General features: G+C 41.8%; 1 protein-coding gene across 12 annotated transcripts in view; it reads right to left on the minus strand.

Moving 5' to 3' along the window:
• The window catches only part of ANK2 (ankyrin 2), a 676,765-nt gene extending 658,449 nt beyond the window's left edge, over positions 1 to 18,316 (minus strand). For all 12 annotated transcript variants that reach the window (XM_089302912.1, XM_070047718.2, XM_089302907.1 and 9 more), the window contains exon 1: positions 17,815 to 18,316. In XM_089302912.1, coding sequence (XP_089159038.1) covers positions 17,815 to 17,886 — 72 coding nt within the window. In that variant the 5' untranslated portion in view covers positions 17,887 to 18,316. The remainder of the gene's footprint in view (positions 1 to 17,814) is intronic.
• Positions 18,317 to 19,623: the final 1,307 nt, after the last annotated feature.

Genomic DNA, 19,623 nt, shown 5'->3' on the forward strand with positions numbered 1-19,623 from the left:
AGCAGGAACCCAGCTACTTGGGTCATCATTTGCTGTACAGGAAGTGGAGGTGCTGGGACCAAATTGCCAATATGGGATACAGGTATCCCAAGTGGTAGCTTAACCTGCTGTACCACAACATCTACCCCTGCATATTTTCTTAAACTAAATATTCGTTGGTGTCTAAGTAAATTCTATATGCACTTCTCTTTTTTAGGTTTATTTTATATATTTGAAAGGCAGAGAGAGAGACAAAATCTTCCATTCACTGGTTTGTTCCTCAAATGGCTGAAATGCTGAAATGGCCAGAGCTGGACCATACTGAAGCCAAGAGCCAGGAACTCTATCCAGGTCTTCCACTTGATGGGCAGGGGCCTAAGGACTTCAGCCATATTCTGCTGCTTTCCCAGGTGCATTAGCAGGGTGCTGGATTGAAGCAGAGGGGCTTGGACTAAAACTGGAGCTCTGATATGGTATGTTGCATTGCAGACAGCCACCTAACATGCTGTGCCAAAATGCAAGCTCCTCCATAAACACTTCTTTAAAAAAAAAAAAAAGATTTATTTTATTTATTTGAAAGGCAGAGTTACAGAGACAGAGAGAGAGAGAGAGAGGAAGAAGGACAGAAACAAAGAGAGAGGAGAGAGAGAAGGAGATCGATCTTCCATCTGTTGGTTCACTTCCCAAATGATCACAACAGGCAGGGCTGGGCCAGGCTAAAGTCAGGAGCCAGAAGCTTCATCCAGGTCTCCCATGCAGGTACAGGGGTCCAAGAACTTGGGCCATCTTCTGCTGCATTCCCAGGAACATTAGCAGGAAGCTGGGTCAAAAGTGGAGCAGCCAGGACTCAAACCAGTGCCCATATGGGATGCTAGCATTGCAGGCAACAGCTTAACCTGCTACAGTACCACATCGGTCCCAGATTTTAGTCTTAGAAGCTCATCTTTTAGGACAATAACAAAAAATCAGACAAACCCAGTTTATATTAGATCATACACTACAGAAAAATGATGTGATCCTTCTACATTTATTACAATACAATTGAATAAAGGTTAATGGATTTGAAAAATTACATTTCCAGGAATACGGGTTTCATTATTAGGTGCCTGGTAAGATACCAGGCTGAGATAAATAACTTGTATGTAAATAGTATAGAAGACTCAAAAGAGATTTGTTACTACTTTAGTGAAACAAAGCACTTAAAAAGACAAATCTGGCAGGATAGGCATTTGGCACAGCAGTCACTTGGGACATCCACATCCCACACTGTACACATGGGTTCCAGTCCTAGCTCCATTTCTGCTTCCAGCTTCCCATTGACATGTACCCTGGGAAGCATCTGGTGATGTCGCCAGTCCTTGGGTCTCTGCCATACACAAGACTCAGACTGAGTTCCAGGCTCCTGGCTTCAGCCTGGCCTTTCCCTGGCTGTTGTGGGCATTTGGAGAGTGAGCCAGAGGACAGATCTTGGTCTGTCTCCCTTTCTCTCTGAGTGTTTCTCTTTCTTTTAAAAAGATTAGTTAGTTTTTACTTATTCGATAAGGCAGAAAGAGAAAGAAAGACATCTTCCATCCACTGGTTCACTCCCTAAATACAACAGCTGGGGCTGGCCCCAGGCCAAAAGCAGGAGCCTGGAACTCAATCAATGTCTCTTTCATGCGTGGTAGGGACCCAAGCACTTGAGCCATTACTAACTACCTGCTCCTTCCCAGGGTGCACATTAGCAGGAAGCTGGAACTGGCAGCTGAGCCTGGACTTGACCCAGCTGCTCCAACTCAGGATGTGGGTGTCACAAGCAGCATCTTAATTGCTGCGCTGAATGCCCACCGCTGAATCTTCTTTGACTTCTTGTCAGGCAGTTCTGACTCCTATCCCTCTACCTGGGCACAACCCCAAAGATTTGCTACTGGTCATGCAACACATGCAGTACTGCCAGTTTGTGTTATACCAAAAAGGTCTGTTTTCAGCCTGAACTCTAATCAAGAAATGACCTGTGAAGCTGTAACTTAAAATAGTACCCCCATCTTCCACAGCCCACCAGTGATCACAGACAAATACATGTATTCAAGACAGAAGATGCTGGTTAGAGAGATGTTATCAGGTTAATAGGTACATAATGGGAAAGATCTTGCATAGTAAAGTGTTAGAAGCAGGGACTGGCCAGCGCCATGGCTCACTAGGCTAATCCTTCGCCTGTGGCGCCGGCACCCCAGGTTCTAGTCCTGGTCGGGGCACCGGATTCTGTCCCGGTTGCTCCTCTTCCAGTCCAGCTCTCTGCTGTGGCCCGGAAGGCAGTGGAGGATGGCCCAGGTGCTTGGGCCCTGCACCTGCATGGGAGACCAAGAGGAGGCACCTGGCTTCGGATCAGCGCAGCGCGCCGGTTGGGGGGTGAACCAATGGAAGGAAGACCTTTCTCTGTCTCTCTCTCTCTCACACTGTCTAACTCTGCCTGGCAAAAAAAAAAAAAAAAAAAAAAAAAAAAAAAAAAAAAAAAGAAGCAGGGACCAGTATTGTGGCATAGTGGGTAAAGCTGCCTCCTGCAACACTGGCATCCCATATAAGCACCAGCTAGTGTTCCAACTGCTCCACTTCTGATTCTACTCCCTGCTATGGCCTGGTAAAAGCAGCAGAAGATGGTCCAAGTGTTGGGGCTCCTGCACCTACATAGGAATCCAGATTCTGTCTCCTGTCTTTGGCCTGGTCCAGCCCTGGCTTGTTGCAACCATCTGGGGAGTGAATCAGTGGATGGGAGATCTCTCTCTGTCTCTCCCTCTCTCGCTATAACTCTGACTTTCAAAATAAATGAGTAAATCTTAAAAAAAAAAGTGACAGAAGCAAAACATTCCAGAAATCAGATGATAAAATATAGTGCTTTAAATTAAACAACAGCCGAAAATATGATTAATGTACAAATAATAAACATGGCCCAAAAATAAGTAAATGACCAACCTCAGCACAGATATTTCTGGCAAAGAGCAGTATGCAATTAAGAATGTTATGAGGCTAAATATGAAAGAAAGGACTGGACTTCCCAATGAAGTGATATGAAAACCCCACTGTACAGCATGAATAATTGCAAAGATATGGGTTATTATAACTTGGAATGGATGTAATTGCCATTCAATTGTGCATTCTGTTATTCCCTATGAATTTTTTTATTACCTTTACGAAGTCCTGAATTAAAGAACGTCTTCCATGTATTGTTATAGAATGATACCTACAGGCCTGTGTTGTAGCACAGCAGGTTAAACTCCTGCTTGTGATGCTGGCATCCCATGCTGGAGTGCCGGTTTGAGTCATGGCTGCTCTGCTTCTGATCCAGCTCTCTGCTGAGGCACCTGGGAAGGCAGCAGAAGATGACCCAAGTGCCTGGGGCCCTACCACCCATGTGGGAGACCAGGATGGAGTTCCAGGCTCCCGGCTTCTATTCAGCCCAGCCCTGGCCAATGAACCACTGGGGAGTGAACCAAAGGATGGAAAATCTCTCTCTCTCTCTCTCTCTCTCTTTCTCTCTGTCTCTCTCTCTATCACTCCGCCTTTCAAATAAATACATAAAATAAATCTTTAAAAAATAAATAAAAAGATATCTGGTCTAATATCTGCATACTTAGGATTCTGGTTCTCACATGAAACAAACCAGCCCTATTTCAGTCACAATGTTCATTGTGGTTTTTTTCCCCTGAGTGTTCTACCATTTGCATCTTCACAAAAGGATCTTAGCAAGAGCCATGATCATGACTTGTTGACCCTTTGAAATAAATTATTGCTTCAAGTAACCCCCTACCTTGTAGTGATGGCTTCAGAATTTATATTTTGGAGGAGCTTAATGGAGGTAGTCTGATTGGATGACAGATTCCATGAGGGCTTGTATCACATTATTTGCATAGAGAATAAACATATTGTTTCTATTAGATTCTGTATTTCTGAATTTATACAAATGCCAGTATATTCTGAAGCTTTATTTGGATTTTAAGCAAGTTTTTTTTAAAAGATTCATTTATTTATTTGAAAAGCAGAATTCCAGAGGTGGGGAAGGGGTGGGGACAGAAAGTGAGACAGAGAGAAAGAGAGATCTTCTACCTGCTGGTTCACTCCCCAAATGGCTGCAATCATCACTGCCAGGCCAGGCTGAAGCCAGTAGCCTGGAACTCCGGCTGGCTCTCCGACATGCGTGGCATGGGCCCAAGCACTTGAGCCATCTCCCACTACTTTCCCAGGCACCTTAACAGGGAAATGAATTGGAAGTGGAGCAGCCAGGACTAAAACTGGTGCTCATCAGGGATGCCGGCAACAGCATGGCAAGCAGCGGCTTAACTTGCTGCATCATAACACAGGACCCTTAGATTTTAAGTAAGACTATGACAATATGACACAGATGATTAAGTAGTGGTGATGATGATGATTTTATTTGGAGTTGACTTTCATCTGGGGATAGGAGGGGAATGGTTTATGGAGCCAGTAAGAGTTTACACCCTCCACAGAATAAGACCAAACTCTTTAGTAAATTGAAGGTAACCCATGGTATTATACCAATTATCATTACAATTTTATCTCTTGTCACTCCTTCTAGCCATGAGGACTTGATCAGCAACCATTATAACTCCCAATATTCTGCTGTTTTTCTGTAGCTCTTCATGCTATTCACTCTGAAGTGATATGCTCTTTCTACAATTTCTGCCTATTAAAATGAAATCGATTCTCCTATATTCAACTAAAATTTTAACCACTTCACTAAACCTATTATGATTTCCTTCAACCAAAATAAACTTCTTTGATCTGTCTTCCCTTGGTATTTTACACAGTATTATTGTCTTCACCATATCCCATCTGTACTATAGTAAGCTATGTATAGTGATTGATTTCATAATTTATACCATTGTGGATCTAATGTGCTATTTAGGAAAAAGTTTAAAGTATTCTGGGTTCTTTCCAAATGAATCATAATTTACATAATCATGTTTTATCTTTTGAAAAGTCTGAGGAAATATCTTTCAAAATTACCACCAATAGGACAGGCATTGTGGGTTAAGCTGCTGCTTGGGTCACCCAAGAATGAATGGGATCAAGTTTTTCCTTGGCTTCCAATCCAGCTTCTTGCTAATGTGCTTGGGAGACAGCAAATGATGATCCAAGTATTTGAGTTTCCATTACCCACATGAGACCCCAGATGAAGTTCCTGATACCTAGCTTCAGCCCAGCCCAAGCCTTACTATTGCAGGCACTTGGGAAGTAAACCAGTGGATAGAAGATGTCTCTCTCTCTGTCTCTCTCTCTCTTATTCTCTCCCTCCTTCTCTCTCTTTGTCTCTCTCTCTTTATGTCTTTTAAATTTGCCTTTCAAATAAATAAGTCTAGGTAAACAAATACTAAAATTACAACCAAGATGTATGATCTAAACAATTTCTGAAATTTCAAATTTGTTACCTACTTTTAACAACTACATTCACAATATCCAGGTAAAAATATAAGGGAGGCTTCCATTGTTAATGTGTCTTCTAATGATAGTTAATCTATTTATTTGTAAGGCAGAGTGACAGAGAGAGAGGGAGAAACAGAGAGATCTTCCAACCTCTGGTTCAATCCCAAATGGCCGCAACAGCCAGGTTTGGGCCAGGCCAAAGCCAGAAGCCCAAAACTTCATCCTGATCAGAAATGCACAACTGGGACTTAAATGAGCACTAAGATGGGATACCAGCATTGCAAGCAGTGGCTTAACTCACAGTGCCACAATTCTGGCTCCTAAACCATGTAACCTTATGACATTTCAACCAGTAGGATAGCAATCAACAATCACATTTCAGGGGCCAGCATGGTTAAGCCACTGCTTTGAATTCTGGCATCTCATATCAGAAGTGCTGATTCTAGTCCCAGCTGCTCTACTTCCAATCCAGTTCCCTGCTAATTTAGTGTGGAAGAAAGAAGCAGAAGACTGCCCACCCAACTAGGTGACCCAAATGGAGTTCCTCACTTCTGGCTTTGGCTTGGCCAGCCCTGGCTGTTGCAGCCATTTGGGGGAGTGAACCAGTGGATTTCTCTCTCTCGCTCTCTGTGACTCTCCCTCTCTTTCTGCTGCTCTACCTTTCAAATAAATAATTCTTTAAAAAAATAGTTACATAGATTAAAGAGAAAATGGTAATTAGGGCCTTGTTCTGACAACCATTTGCTTGCTAAGTAATTGTGAGCAAGTTATACTCTATGCATCCACTTAACTCATCTGAAACCTAAAGTTTGGATTATCTGATTACTCATTAAGTGATAGTAAAAGAAAGTGAGAATCTGAGAAGTGAACGGAAATAGTACTCATTCATAACACTCTGGAGTTTAATAATGTAAATTGAGAACACTAGGGACAAATGAAGTTAAATGAAGAAAAGTTTTTGGCCAAAGTATTATGGGCTATTTTCCTAACATGTTGATATTTAAGCTATAACATTTAAAAACAAAGGAAACAATAAGGAATTTGTAGAACATGAAGCTTGTTCTGCAGTTTTACATATAAGACCTAAATTAATATAATTGTTTATAACTCAAGGATTTCTCATTTTTAAAAAACATCTATTTATTATTTATTTGAAAGATAGAGTGAGGGGCTTGCACTGTGGCGTAGTGGGTAAAGCCACTGCCTACGATGCCAGCATCCCATATGAGTACTAGTTCAGGATCCGGCCCCTCCACTTCCAATCTCTGCTGTGGCCTGGGAAAGCAGTAGAAGATGGCCCAAGGTCTTGGGCCCCTGCACTCACGTGGGAGACCTGGAAGAAGCTCCTGGCTCCTGGCTTTGGATTGGCGCAGTTCCAGCTGTTGGGGCCATTTGGGGAGTGAACCAACGGATGGAGGACTTCTCTCTCTCTCTCTCTGCCTCTCCTTCTCTCTGTGTAACTCTTTCAAATAAATAAATAAATCTTTTGAAGGAAGGAAGGAAGGAAAAGGAAAAGGAAAGAGTGATGAGGAAGAGACAGACACACAGAGAGAAATTCACTCCCCAAATGCTCACAACAGTTAGGGCTGGATCAGAACAAAACCAGGAGCCAGAGAATTCAATCTGGGTCTCTCTTGTTGGTGGCAGAAACCCAAGCCCTTGAACCATCATCTGCTGATTCCCAGGTACACTAACAGAAAACTGGATTGGAAGCTGAGGAAGGACTCCATCCCAGGCACTCTGCTGACATGGGATGCAGGCATCCCAAGTGCCAGCTTCACCGGGTGAGTCACAACACTGACCTCTAACTCAAAGTGTTCTACACTGCTGAATACAGTATTCAAAAATGAGAATGGAAGGTAAAAAGTAGACTTTGAGCCAGCAGTTTTATTTCTAGGGATTTATCTACCAGGACATGTATCCAAAAATCTGTATACATATACTCACATTTGTTCTTAATGACCAATGTACAAGATGTGTGCTATAGCAAAGTGCTGGAAACAACTTATGTGCCCATTCATAAAGAGGGAGCAAAATTACGGTACACATAGTTAAATAGATAGCTAAAACTTTAAAAATGAAGTGTATGTATGTACCAAAATGGGATGAAAACCAGGATAAATTTTTATGAAAAAAGGCTAATGTAAAGCAATGTTTATAGTAGGCTCCCATTTATATAAACAAAGGAGGAAAGGGTGTATAAATAGGTAAACTTTTCCATAAACAGAAACTGTACCTAGAGGGGATACTTAAGAAGTGATTCCTTCTGGAATGGGGAATATTATAGTCTGGCTTTTTCCATATATCCCTTGAGGCCATCATAGATGGAAATCTCTATCTCTTCCTCTCTCTCTGGAACTCTGACATTCAAATAAATAAATAAATGTTTTTTACAAATTGTACCATTAGAGTTTAATAATGGACCTATGAGATAGAATGATGATTCACCCCATTTTATAGATGATAACACTAATGCTTAACAAGGCCGTACAATTTACTCAGGAGTTGCTTAGACAGCATCTGGGAAGCTGTTTATATCTGATTTCTGACTTCTGGGCCTAATTTTGGGGAAAGTTGTTGCCTCTCCTAATGCTATTCTGGGGAAGAGAAAGAGACTGATATTTACCTGGCATTTATCATATAACAATAATAGCTGAAATTATTTAGTATTTACCAACTGCTAAGCATTGAGCAAAATGCATTGTGTCCATTATATAATTTAATCCTTAAAGCAATTTTTGCAATGGACACCAGTATGATTCCCACTCACAAAGTGGAAAAGCTAAACAGAAATAGGTGAACTAGCTTGCCTAAGGTCACAGTTATTAAGTGATAAAATTAGATCTTGCACAAGACATGTGGACTCCCCAGTCCTTGCTGTCTAACTCTGTCCACATTCACCCAAAGCAGGCATCCTTGGGCTCAGAGGTGCAAACACAAGCCTTACAGCCTGAACTCTGGAGAACAAAGCCAGAGGACAGTCCTTGAGACAGATGGAGCAGGGCTAAGGTGAGAAGAGGAAGAGCAGGCCCTCAGTGAGTAAGTTTCCTGGGCCCTGTGTACTCTCTAGTTAGTAGGAAAGGAGGTAGTCAGAGGAAGCCCAAAGTGGGGGCTCCAGAGCCCAAGGCCTTTCCTGCTGTGTTGAGAGGAGATCATACGTAACACTCTCTAAGCTCAGGACTACCAAACAATGAAAAGTAAGGCAAAGCATGAAAGCACAGTGTTAGCAGACAGTGAGTTATGCAGATATAAATGAGAAAGTATTTCCTGTGAAATGCTTTTTTAACTGGTCCTTATCACATTTATGTTAACTTCTGATCCAAAAACAAAAATACCATGTTGGGTCTTGTTTGATATGAGTTTACTTTGTGTTAACTTGATTCTCACTCTCTGTGATATATTCAAAGGGGGGCAATATCCCTTCCCACATGCTATTCTGACAATGATTCTGATATTCATCCTCACAAGGGAGGTGGTGTCTATGTACCTTCCCTTTGGATCTGGGTGAGCCTCTAAGAAACGCCTCAACCAACAGCATGTGGCAAAAGGGACCTTACGTGATTTCCAAGGCAAGGTCATCATGATGCCTTTTCCTTATGCTGTTATTTCATAGGAGTTTTACTCTTTGAACTTAACCTGGGGAAGCCAAGCATCACCAGGGTCGACTCAGATAAGTGTTCCAGCCAGCCACTCCAATAAGATTTGGCTACCACTGATGTGATACGCATGAGCAAGCCTTAGATTTTTGTCCCAGCCTTGGAGTCACCTGTAGCCTTCCAGCCCCTCTAGCTGATTCCTATCTGCACCAAGGCCTGCCTAAATTGCACATTATTGAGCAAAATATGCAATTATTGTTATTTGAAGCCATTATGTTTGAGGTGGCTTGTTATACAGCAAAAGATAACTGAAAATCAATTTATACGTTCTTGCAATAAAAGCTGGGTTTACAGGCTATTAAGCTGAACCCTGTATGTCACTATAAACAGATAATCAACGCCTTAATATACCATAATCTACCCTTATAATAACTCTTCACAAAAACTTAATCTCAAAAGGTTGTAGCAAATGAAAACTAAACTCTCTATTTCTAATCTTATTGCTCATATTCAATATAATTGATTTAGAAATCATTTTTTAAAGCCTCTGAGAGAACTCTGTATTCATCAAGTAGGGTATACAATGTCACATTAATTGATCTTTTTCTAAAATTTTATATAGTTTTATTGTATTCATTTCATTTTCACAAAAAGCTTCTCTTGCAAATATGAGTAGTTGTGTCTTTATATGATGTTTATGTTGGAAATTAAGTAAATACTATTTTAAAAAACAAAGCTAAAACATTGAGAGTGGGTATTGTAGCACAGCAGATTAGTTTACTGCTTGGGACCCCGCACCCCATTCCAAAGTGCCTGGGATGAAGTCCTACCTTTTCTTCTGATCCAGCTTCATGCTAATATGCACCCTGGAAGGTAACAGATGATGGCTCAAGAATTTAGGTTCCTGCTACCCATGTGGGAGACTTGAACTGAGATCCCGTTGCCTAGATTCACTCTGGTCCAGTCCTAGCTGTTACAGGTATTTGAGGAATGATGAGTGAAAGGAAGATCTCCCTCTCTCTCCCTTTTTATCTATCTATCTATCTATCTATCTATCTATTTATCTACCTATCTATCTTGCCTTTCAAATTAATAAAAAAAAAATTAGAAAAGACAGAAAAAAGCTAAGTTGTAGACATTTGACACAGCAGTTCAGATGCTGCTTAGGACAACCACATTCCATATCAAAGTATCCAGGTTTGAGTCCCTGTTCCACTCCTGATTCTAGATTCCCCCCAGTGCACACTCTGGAAGGCAGCAGATGATGGCTCAAGCAGTTGGGTCTCTGACAATCACATGAAATACCAGGGTTGAATTCCCAGTTCCTGGGTTTGGTCCAAATCAGCATCATTAAAGGCATTTGTGGGAGAGAAGCAACAGATGGGAGCTCTCTCTGCCTGTCTTTGTGTGTGTCTCTGTCTCTCAGTCTTTCAAATAAATACAAGAAGTAATTTTTAAAAAACTAAAAAGTACTAATGTCACTAAGATTTTTAGAATATATATGTACATACTTTTTTCTAAGGTTTGAAAACTAAACCTAAAAGAGAGTTCAGAAATTGAACTCATGCCAATATATCACTGATTTTTTGACAAAGTTACAAAAGCAATTTAATAAGTAAAGCATAATCTTTTCAACACATGATAATGGAATAACTGGCTACACATATGCAAAAAAAGGAACCTTGATTTACACATAATAAAAATAAAATAAAAAATCATTGCTGGGTGTTGTGATGTAGCACGTTGTCACCATTTGAATTGTCTGCCTGCCATACCAGAATGCCTGATTTGAGTTCTGGCTACTCCACTTTTGATCTAGCTTCTTGCTAATGCACACTCTGGGAAGCAGCAGATGATGGCTCAAGTACTTGAGTTCCTGGCACCACGTGGGAGACCTGGATAGAGTTTGAGTTCCTAGCTTCAGCCTGGCCCAGCCCTGGCTGTTGCAAGCATTTGAGGAGTGAAGATAGATCTCTCTCTTTCTCTGTATCTCCCCCACCCCTTCAAATAAATGAAAGCAAATAAAATACACTTTAAATGAAATTTAAAAAATCAACTTGCAATGACTATAGAATGAAATGTAAAATGTGAAAGCTACGAAGATTTTTTTTAAATATGGGAAAAAAAGTTTGCGGTGTTATATTGGGGAACAAGTTCTTAGGTACAACAAGAATAGCCCAATCTTTAAGAGAAAAAACTGATAGTTAGACTTCATCAAGATTAAAACATCTTCACTCTGAGAAAGTTACTGCAAAGGATGAAAAAACAAGAAACTGAGGATAGAGAATATTTTCAAATCACTTATCTGACAAAGAGTTTGTATTCAGAATACAAAAACAATTCTTTAAATGCAACAGTAAGAGAAAAAAAAAAAAAACAATTTAAAAGATGGGCAAAGGCTGGGACAGTGGCACAGTGGGTTAAGCCATCACCTATGCTGCCAGTATCCCATATCAGAGCACTGGTTCAAGTCCCGGCTGCTCCACTTACAATTCAGCTCCCTGATAAATGTGCCTGGGAAATCAGTATAAGATGTTCTAATTATTTAGGATTCTGCCACCCACATGTAAAATCCAGATGGAGTTCCAGGGTCCTGGCTTCAGCCTGGCCCAGCTGCTGCCATTGTGGCCATTTGGGGAGTGAACCAATGGATGAAGATCTCTTTCTCTCTGTCACTCTACTTTTCAAATAAATAAAATAAATATTTAAATAAAAATAAAATAAAAGATGTGCCAAAAAACTTGGAAGTGTACTTTAACAAAAAAAATATAATGATGGCAAATAAGCACATGGAAAGTGTTCAATATCATTAGCTATTAGGGAAATGCAAATTAAAACTACAATGAGATACTTCTGTAGACCTATTAGAATGACTAAAATTAAAAAGTGGCAATGTAAATGTTGACAAATATGCAAAGTAAAAAGAACTCTCATTGTTAGAAGGAAGATAAAAACAACAGTCATGTTGTAAAATGCTTTGGCAATCTCACGTTTGTTGAACATACACTTACCATATGCTCCAGCAATCCCATTTCTAGGTGTACACCAAAGAGAAATTAAAAGTTATATTCACACAAAAATATATACACAAATGTTTAATTGCAACTTCATCCATAATTGCGATGATCTGAAAACAACTCAAATGTGCTAAATGGCTAAACAGTGCTACACCTGTATAATGGAATACTGCAACTTGGTAATAAAAAGGCATAAAATGTTGACACATGCAAGAAGTTGGATTTACTTTACTGGCATTATGCTATTGAAGAAAATCAGTTTCAAACAGTTACATGCTGGATGACTCCAATTATATGATATTCTGGGACAGGCAAAATTACAAGGACAGAGAACAGATCTCAGTAGCTGGCAGGGGTTGGAGGTGGGAGAACTGTTGGACTTCGTAGGACTAGCAAAATAGAATGCTTCAGGGAGATAAAACTATTGCCTACCTAACCTGTGATGATGGTTATACAGCTGGAAGTATTTGTCACAACTCATTAAACTATACAAAAAGTAAATTTTACTGTATCTAAAGTTAAAGAAAAATTTTAAAATGTAACCTAATAAAGTCAATAATCACTATACTCATTTATTGCCTCTTTCTCCCATCTTCTCATTCTTTAAGTTATCCTTTCCTGTAATTCAAATACTTGGCATGGCATGAAAATTCAATATATAACAATAAGCATAGATAAGATTAAATTTTTTTTTTTTTTTTTTTTTGACAGGCAGAGTGGACAGTGAGAGAGAGAGACAGAGAGAGAAAGGTCTTCCTTTGCCGTTGGTTCACCCTCCAATGGCCGCCGCTGCAGCCGGCGCACCGTGCTGATCTGATGGCAGGAGCCAGGATCCAGGTGCTTTTCCTGGTCTCCCATGGGGTGCAGGGCCCAAGCACCTGGGCCATCCTCCACTGCACTCCCTGGCCATAGCAGAGAGCTGGCCTGGAAGAGGGGCAACCGGGACAGAAGCCGGCGCCCTGACCGGGACTAGAACCCGGTGTGCCGGCGCCGCAAGGTGGAGGATTAGCCTATTGAGCCACGGCGCCGGCTAAATTAAAATTAATAATTAATAAAATAAAATAAAACACTTGAAAATTTAAGCCTAATGGTTTTGTTGGCTTTTTGGGTGGTTTTGGTTATTGTTTTATTTTGTTTTTTGTGTGTTCAAGAAGATTCACCATTAGCCCACAATTCTAATTCTCCGAATTATTTTTCTCTGGACCATGGTGGCAACAGCAGGAATAACTGAGGTGGTCCGAGGGGAAGTAAAAGTTCATTAAGACCTTGCTCTCTCCTCTCAGCAGCCATAATAGTCTTTTGGAGAACACAGAATGAAATGGAATTCAAGTTACTTTCACATGATGGATTTCAGTAACGATAATGTTCTCACCTCTGCTGTAAGTGCTGTGATTAAGGCAAGGTAAGGCAAAGGAGAACGCCTTGAGGATGGTTATAGACTGGACAGGAATAGCCAGAATGCTAGAAGTTCTCTTAAATAGCAACAAGGGCAAGCAGTGTAGCACAGCAGGATTAAGCCATCATTTGCCACACCAGCATCCATAACAAGGTGCCAGTTCAATGCCCTGCTACTCTACTTCCAAGGTAGCAGATGATGGCCCAAGTACTAGTGTCTGCCATACTCAAGGGAGACCCAAAGGAGTTCCAGGTTACTGGCTTTGACCTGGCCCAGCCCTGGGTGTTGCACATTTGAGGAGTAAACCAACAGGTGGAATCTCAATCTTTGTCTTTCTCTCTTAATCTCTCCTTTGCCCCTGTCACTCTTTCAAACAAATAAACCTTAAAACGACAAAAAGTCACAATGCCCGAAAATCAGAAAAGGAAGATAGTAATTGTGAAATACAGCACCATTAAAGCCAACTTTTAGTTCCTTGAGTTACAACTTATTGGCTATGAACTTGAGTGGACAGCTTAGTTTCTCTAATCTCACATTTTCTCAGCTGGAAAATGGGAAGGGCAGTATTTTCTTCATAGGATTGTTGTGAAAAGTAAGCCTAACTCTGTACCATGCCTGGCTAATTATTCCATATTCCTGTATTTCCTGTATGAGACTTTCTAAGTTTTTTTTATAGCAAAGAAAGAATGAGCCCAAGTGAATGTAATGAAATTACACCAATACCCGGAGATTCAGGAAAGAATTGATCAGGAAACAAGAGAAAGACAATAAATCTTACTGGCACTGATGATAGATGTCTCTTGCTCTTCCAAGTCTCACAGCAATCAATGCATACAAACTCCCAGAAGAACTCATTAAAAAAATAATACAGGCCAGAAAGATGCTAGCAATGCATCTTATTACTTCTAGATCTCAGGAAATACTCATCTATGTAACTGATTTAAAGTCTCTGGTAATGGCCACAGGAATAGTATGAGTCTCTTAATATGTATTAACATATAGACAAATTATCTTTAAAACTCAGTTACAAAACTATCATCTTAATCTTTTATGTTACAAAGTTAAAAAAAAATGAATGGGGACCCGTGTTGGGGCACAATGGGTTAATTGTTGCTTTGTGATGCATCCTACTTGGGAGCACCAGTTTGAGTCCCAGCTGCTTTGTTTCAGATCCAGCTCCCTACTAACACACCTGGAAAAGCAGCAGAAGATGGCCCAGTACTTATGTCGCTGCCATCCACGGGGGATATCTGGACGAAGTTTCAGGCTCCTGGGTTTGGCCTGATCTAAACATGGCCATTGCATTTGGGGAATGAACCAGTGGATGGAAGATCTCTCTGTCTCTTTCCCTGTCTCTCTTTGAAACTCTGCCTTTCAAATAAAATAAAACAAATAAATCATTTAAAATAATGATAAAGACTAAACATGGGTTTATATCTAGGAAATCTGTCTTGATACTAATTTCACTTACACGTTTGAAAAAGTAGATGAAAATTCTATACCTTTGTTATCCTGAATATAAAATAAGGTACCCCTTTTCTCTAAAAAGGGAAAATCCAGAAATACCTAATGTCTTCAAAGTCTAAGAAGACAAAATATTGATAAATTTTTCTGTGCCTTAAAAGAATGAAGTTGAACATCAGTTTTTCTCAATCTGATTTTTTGAAACCTAGATTTTTAATTATACTGCATGAATATACAGGAGTATTTTAGATATTTTAAGCTACATCAATATTTTCTATAAGCTTTGTCCTATAGATCAAGTTGTAAATATATATATTTTATGATACATAATTCTAATAGCATTAAGTCTAAAAAAAACCCAGAAATACAGAAAATAGATGCAAACATGAATTCAGACACATAGTGTAACATTTTAGGTATATGTAAATTTAGATATACTTTAGGCTCATTATTAGAGGAATGATTAAAACAAAAAAGCTGAGAACTAACAATTTGTCTAAATAATGTGGAAAGAACACTATAAGCAATTCAAATCTCAAATAGTTTGATGCTTGTATTAATTAAAAAACAGACATAGGGCTGATAATGGTTAAGATTTTTGTCTTCTCCATTTCTCTATTTTTAGGACACAAAACACCGCTTATGCTGAATAAATGCTTATTGGATGAATGAATCTGCACACAGCATATTTTCATTGAAATTAGTAGCTAAATACACTGATTCACCAGTTATATGCTTCAAAAGTGTTTCTAAAATATTTTATTTCTAAATTTCCATTATATAATTAAAACTATGACCTGTGAATTTGTTACTTAAATTTATGTAATATCTTTAAAATCTCTGATGTCTTTGGACTACTGTTAATTATCCTCTCTCAACCATGGTTGAGAAAGAGGAAAATAATTCAGATTTTAATTTAATTCTGATCCAATGCATAATTGATTAGAAAAAGCATTATTAAAAAACATGGAAAATAAATCCTAAAAAAAAAAAAAAAACATGGAGAAACACACCAGAGGAAGCAGTGACACAGTTAAAATACAATGTGTTTAGGGCCTAAAACATTTCACCACTTAGCAGGATACCATGGCTATCCCTTCTGTTTTTCGATTTCTAATTTGCTCAAAATCATTTGCAGGCGAACAGTAACTCTGCAGCCAGAGGCTGTCAGTTCTTCCTTTCCACCTGACTAGATGAATCAAGTAGACTGGAATGACCAAAAATTCCAGCAACCTATTTCTACACCCTATGCAAATTAATGCACCAGTCTCTAACAGAGTGATTCTGGAGGGTCCTATAAATGAAAGCCTGTGCAGAGGACACCAGCCAACTACTTGGATGTTGCAGCAGTATATTATTTTACACAGCTTTTACTTATGAAGCCCCCTAAATGGAGTGTCTACTCTGCAAAACAACAATGACCTTTTAATGGAAATGTTTCCTAGTAACTATTTTCATATATACTGTTTCTTATATGAATAAAAGTGAGTAAAGACAAGATTTCAAAAGACTTTTATGTGTATATATTCTAACATAAAAAATTAACTCCTTCAATGTGTGTGTATATATATACACATACATAAATACTTAGCCAAAAAGATACAAAAATGATTTTTTTCCTTAGCGTGAGATTCCTCATATATTCTAAGTAGCAAGTTCACCTTCATTCTTAGATGCCTAACTACCACAAATCCAGATTTAGTGATGTCTATCACAATTCTTCAGAAAAAAAAATAGCTGCAAGTGAAATTAAAAATGCTTTGTCATAAAATTAGATTCCTGGGTTCTATAAGTATTTAAGACCCTAGCAATTTCTTAGGGACACAGACTGTATTTTAAAAAGTACATATTAATTTTTAGGCATCACATTAAAAATGCATGTAAACAGAGTGTCCTTAATATAACATTATCTGTGCATATCAAAATTCAATGTGGCAAAGACCTTGTTCGGGGTCAACCAAATTTTATTTTCATGTTTTCATAAATTCTGGAGTCTCTGGTGTTCAGAATTCCCACACTGCCAAGGAAAAAGTCCATTCCTTTGGGCATTCCCTCCCTGCTCCAAGATTATCTATCAGCCAGTTATACCCCACACCCAAACAGGAATCCAAGGTTCTTTGGTTAAGAGGCTGCCTACTTCCAGTCGGTGGCCCATAGTCTCACCCTCATACACTACCCCGAACCGGGCAAGCGGACAATTGCCACCCTTCTGGCAGCTGGAATCATGTTGATCTAGTTTTTGGCAATGGTAGCAAAGAAAAAAGAAAAACCTAGTAGACACCAAATCATAGATCACAACCAGATGGAGTACTCCCTGAATATTACCATACAAACAGAAACCAGGGCTTCTAACAGCCACAGCACTGTGCGTCCCCCTTGGCTGCGTGGAGGGAAGCTGTTTATGTCTCCCCAGCCGTCGGGGGAACAGCGACACATGGTTTCCAGCACTTCATGTCTAACACAGGGCTGCAGTTGTTGGATGAGCAACCTTCAGTCGAGGGTCCTTCTCTCCTGTGGTGGGAAATGAAGACTTTCCGCTACCCCTGTCTAGGCCCCCGGGGGATTTGGGTCTGGCGCTCTTTTCTCCCTGTGAGGGCGTCCGGGGTTCCTTGTAACGGTGCAGCTCTGCAGTGGGTCATGTGACGGCTGGGTGTGCGCCTCTGTGCGGTGCGGGAAGGAGTTTGCGGGTGCGTGTGAGTGTGTGTGCGAGCAGAAGTTACATGTGTGCTTTGGGAAGACGTGTGTTTGTCTAGGGTGTGTGTGTGTGTGAAAATAAGACTGAGAAAAAGAGATTTCGAGAATGGTCCTGGTCCAGGCGACGCGGCCAGGCAAGGCTATATTGGTCCCGCGCCACTGTCAGCCTCCGCACAGGGGGCGAGGTCCCCGTCCTTGGGGCGAGGACAATGGGGGTGCGGGCGCCCCTCCCCACACTCTGTGCACCCACCTGACGAATCCGCGGCGGGTTCAGCGGGGTGGAGGCCCCGCCTTCCGGGGCCGGGGAGGTGGGAGAAGCCATCTTCCTGTGGCTTGGGGTTTCTTCCTCCTGTCACGCCCGGGTCTCCCGCGTCCGCTCCGTGTTCTCGGCGCCGGGCCTGAGGCCCGCGTTTCCAGAGCAGCCGGGAAGCTCCGCAGCCGACGCACCCCGCAGACTTGCAGGGGCTGCTCCTCCTCAGAGTGGAAGGGGCGGCCGTCCCCCTCAGCTCGCCCGTGGGGAGTCCTGGCCTCAGCTCCTCGCCCCTTCCCGCGCGCACCTACCTCGCGCTGGGGAGACTCCGGGCCATGGCGGGCCGGGGTCTGGCGCGACCTTGGCCGCGGGGCTGTGCCGCGCTCCGCGCGTGTGTGCCTGAAGGTGCGAGCAGCCGGACTTTTCCTAGCGGCGGCGCCAGGAGAAAGGAGGCTGCTTCCCTCGCTGCTGCTGCCTCCACCGCCAGGAGAGCGATGAGCTCATGGACAGCTCCCAGAAATATGTCTATAAGCACCACTGGCCGCCGGAGTTCGGGAGGTGGGTGGGGACAAGGAGCTCCGCGGCCGGCGCTCCCGCATCACGGGCAGACGTTCCCGCGGGAGGCCCCCGGCTGCTGGGGCCCGTCCGGCCCCTCCCCGCCGCTCTCCACCCTCACTCCGGCTGCTTCCATTCATGCCGCACACACATTTCCTATTCCACGCAGTCTTCCCTGGGCGTGGTGGAAGGCACCCACCCACTTTCAGCCTCCACGCTCACACAGCCTTTGTTCTGCCAGCCGCTCCCTGTGGGTGAGGAGGGACACATTGAGGGAGCACACTGGGTGTGAAAGGCCACTGAGACTTCAACCCCTGTCCCAAGTGGGCTGCTGGATGCAACGCTACCAGCCATGCGTCTGTCACTCTTTGGGCGTGTCTCATCCCACCTTCCACGTGAAGTATCCTCCTGCTAGTGTCCAGGATGAGGACTGGGCCCATCCTTCCCAGGGAAGAGAGCCCTGTGAAGGGCTTAATGACAGGACCTGCAGCTGCTGCAGCCCTCCATCTGCACATGGGTGTTGGCGGGAGTTCTGAATCCCACTTAGGGGCTCCCTTTTTGCATCAGTTTCCCAGAGACATAGGTAGAACCCTTGCTGCTTTACCCAAATAGAGCAGAAAACCACCTTCCCAGACCTGATCATCATCTCTCCTCGTTCTCTAAGCCGCTCTACTGAGGTGGAAATCACTTTTTACAGATGAGAAGACAGCCTTCATGAGATTTGTTCTAGCTTTTCTTAGATCTCATCGGTTGCCCCTTTGTGATAGATCTCCATGCAAATATGCCCACTTTAAAAACAACACAAAATCTTCCTTTACCATACATCTCCTTGGCTCCTGGCTAGAGTTACAGTCTTCTACATCTCTTTCCAGCAAGATCTTCTGCAAAGTCTCAGTATCTCCAATTCCTCTTCCTGTCCACGGAAACCACTCCATGCAGGCTTTGCTCTACCCGGTCCACTTGGGTGCTCCTAACAAGCTTTCCAGGGACCCCCAAGTGGCTACATCTAAGCATCAACTCTCAGTCCTCGTTTGGCTTGACGTCCAAACATCATTTTTAAAAATCATTCCCTCCTTTCGTTGGCCTTGTGGATTGCCTTGCATCTCAGTTGTCTTCTTACCTCACTGGGTGCTTCCTCTTTGTCTCCTTCACTGGCGGTCTCCTCATTTTCCAGACCTCTAAAGTCTGGTCCCCCATTTTCTTGTCTGTACCCATTGCATCGTTGATCTCATACAGTTCCAAGGCTTTCAATAG

Source organism: Oryctolagus cuniculus, chromosome 8, assembly GCF_051225735.1.
Source record: "Oryctolagus cuniculus isolate XC-2025 breed Fujian yellow rabbit chromosome 8, ASM5122573v1, whole genome shotgun sequence".
Classification (NCBI taxonomy): domain Eukaryota; kingdom Metazoa; phylum Chordata; class Mammalia; order Lagomorpha; family Leporidae; genus Oryctolagus; species Oryctolagus cuniculus.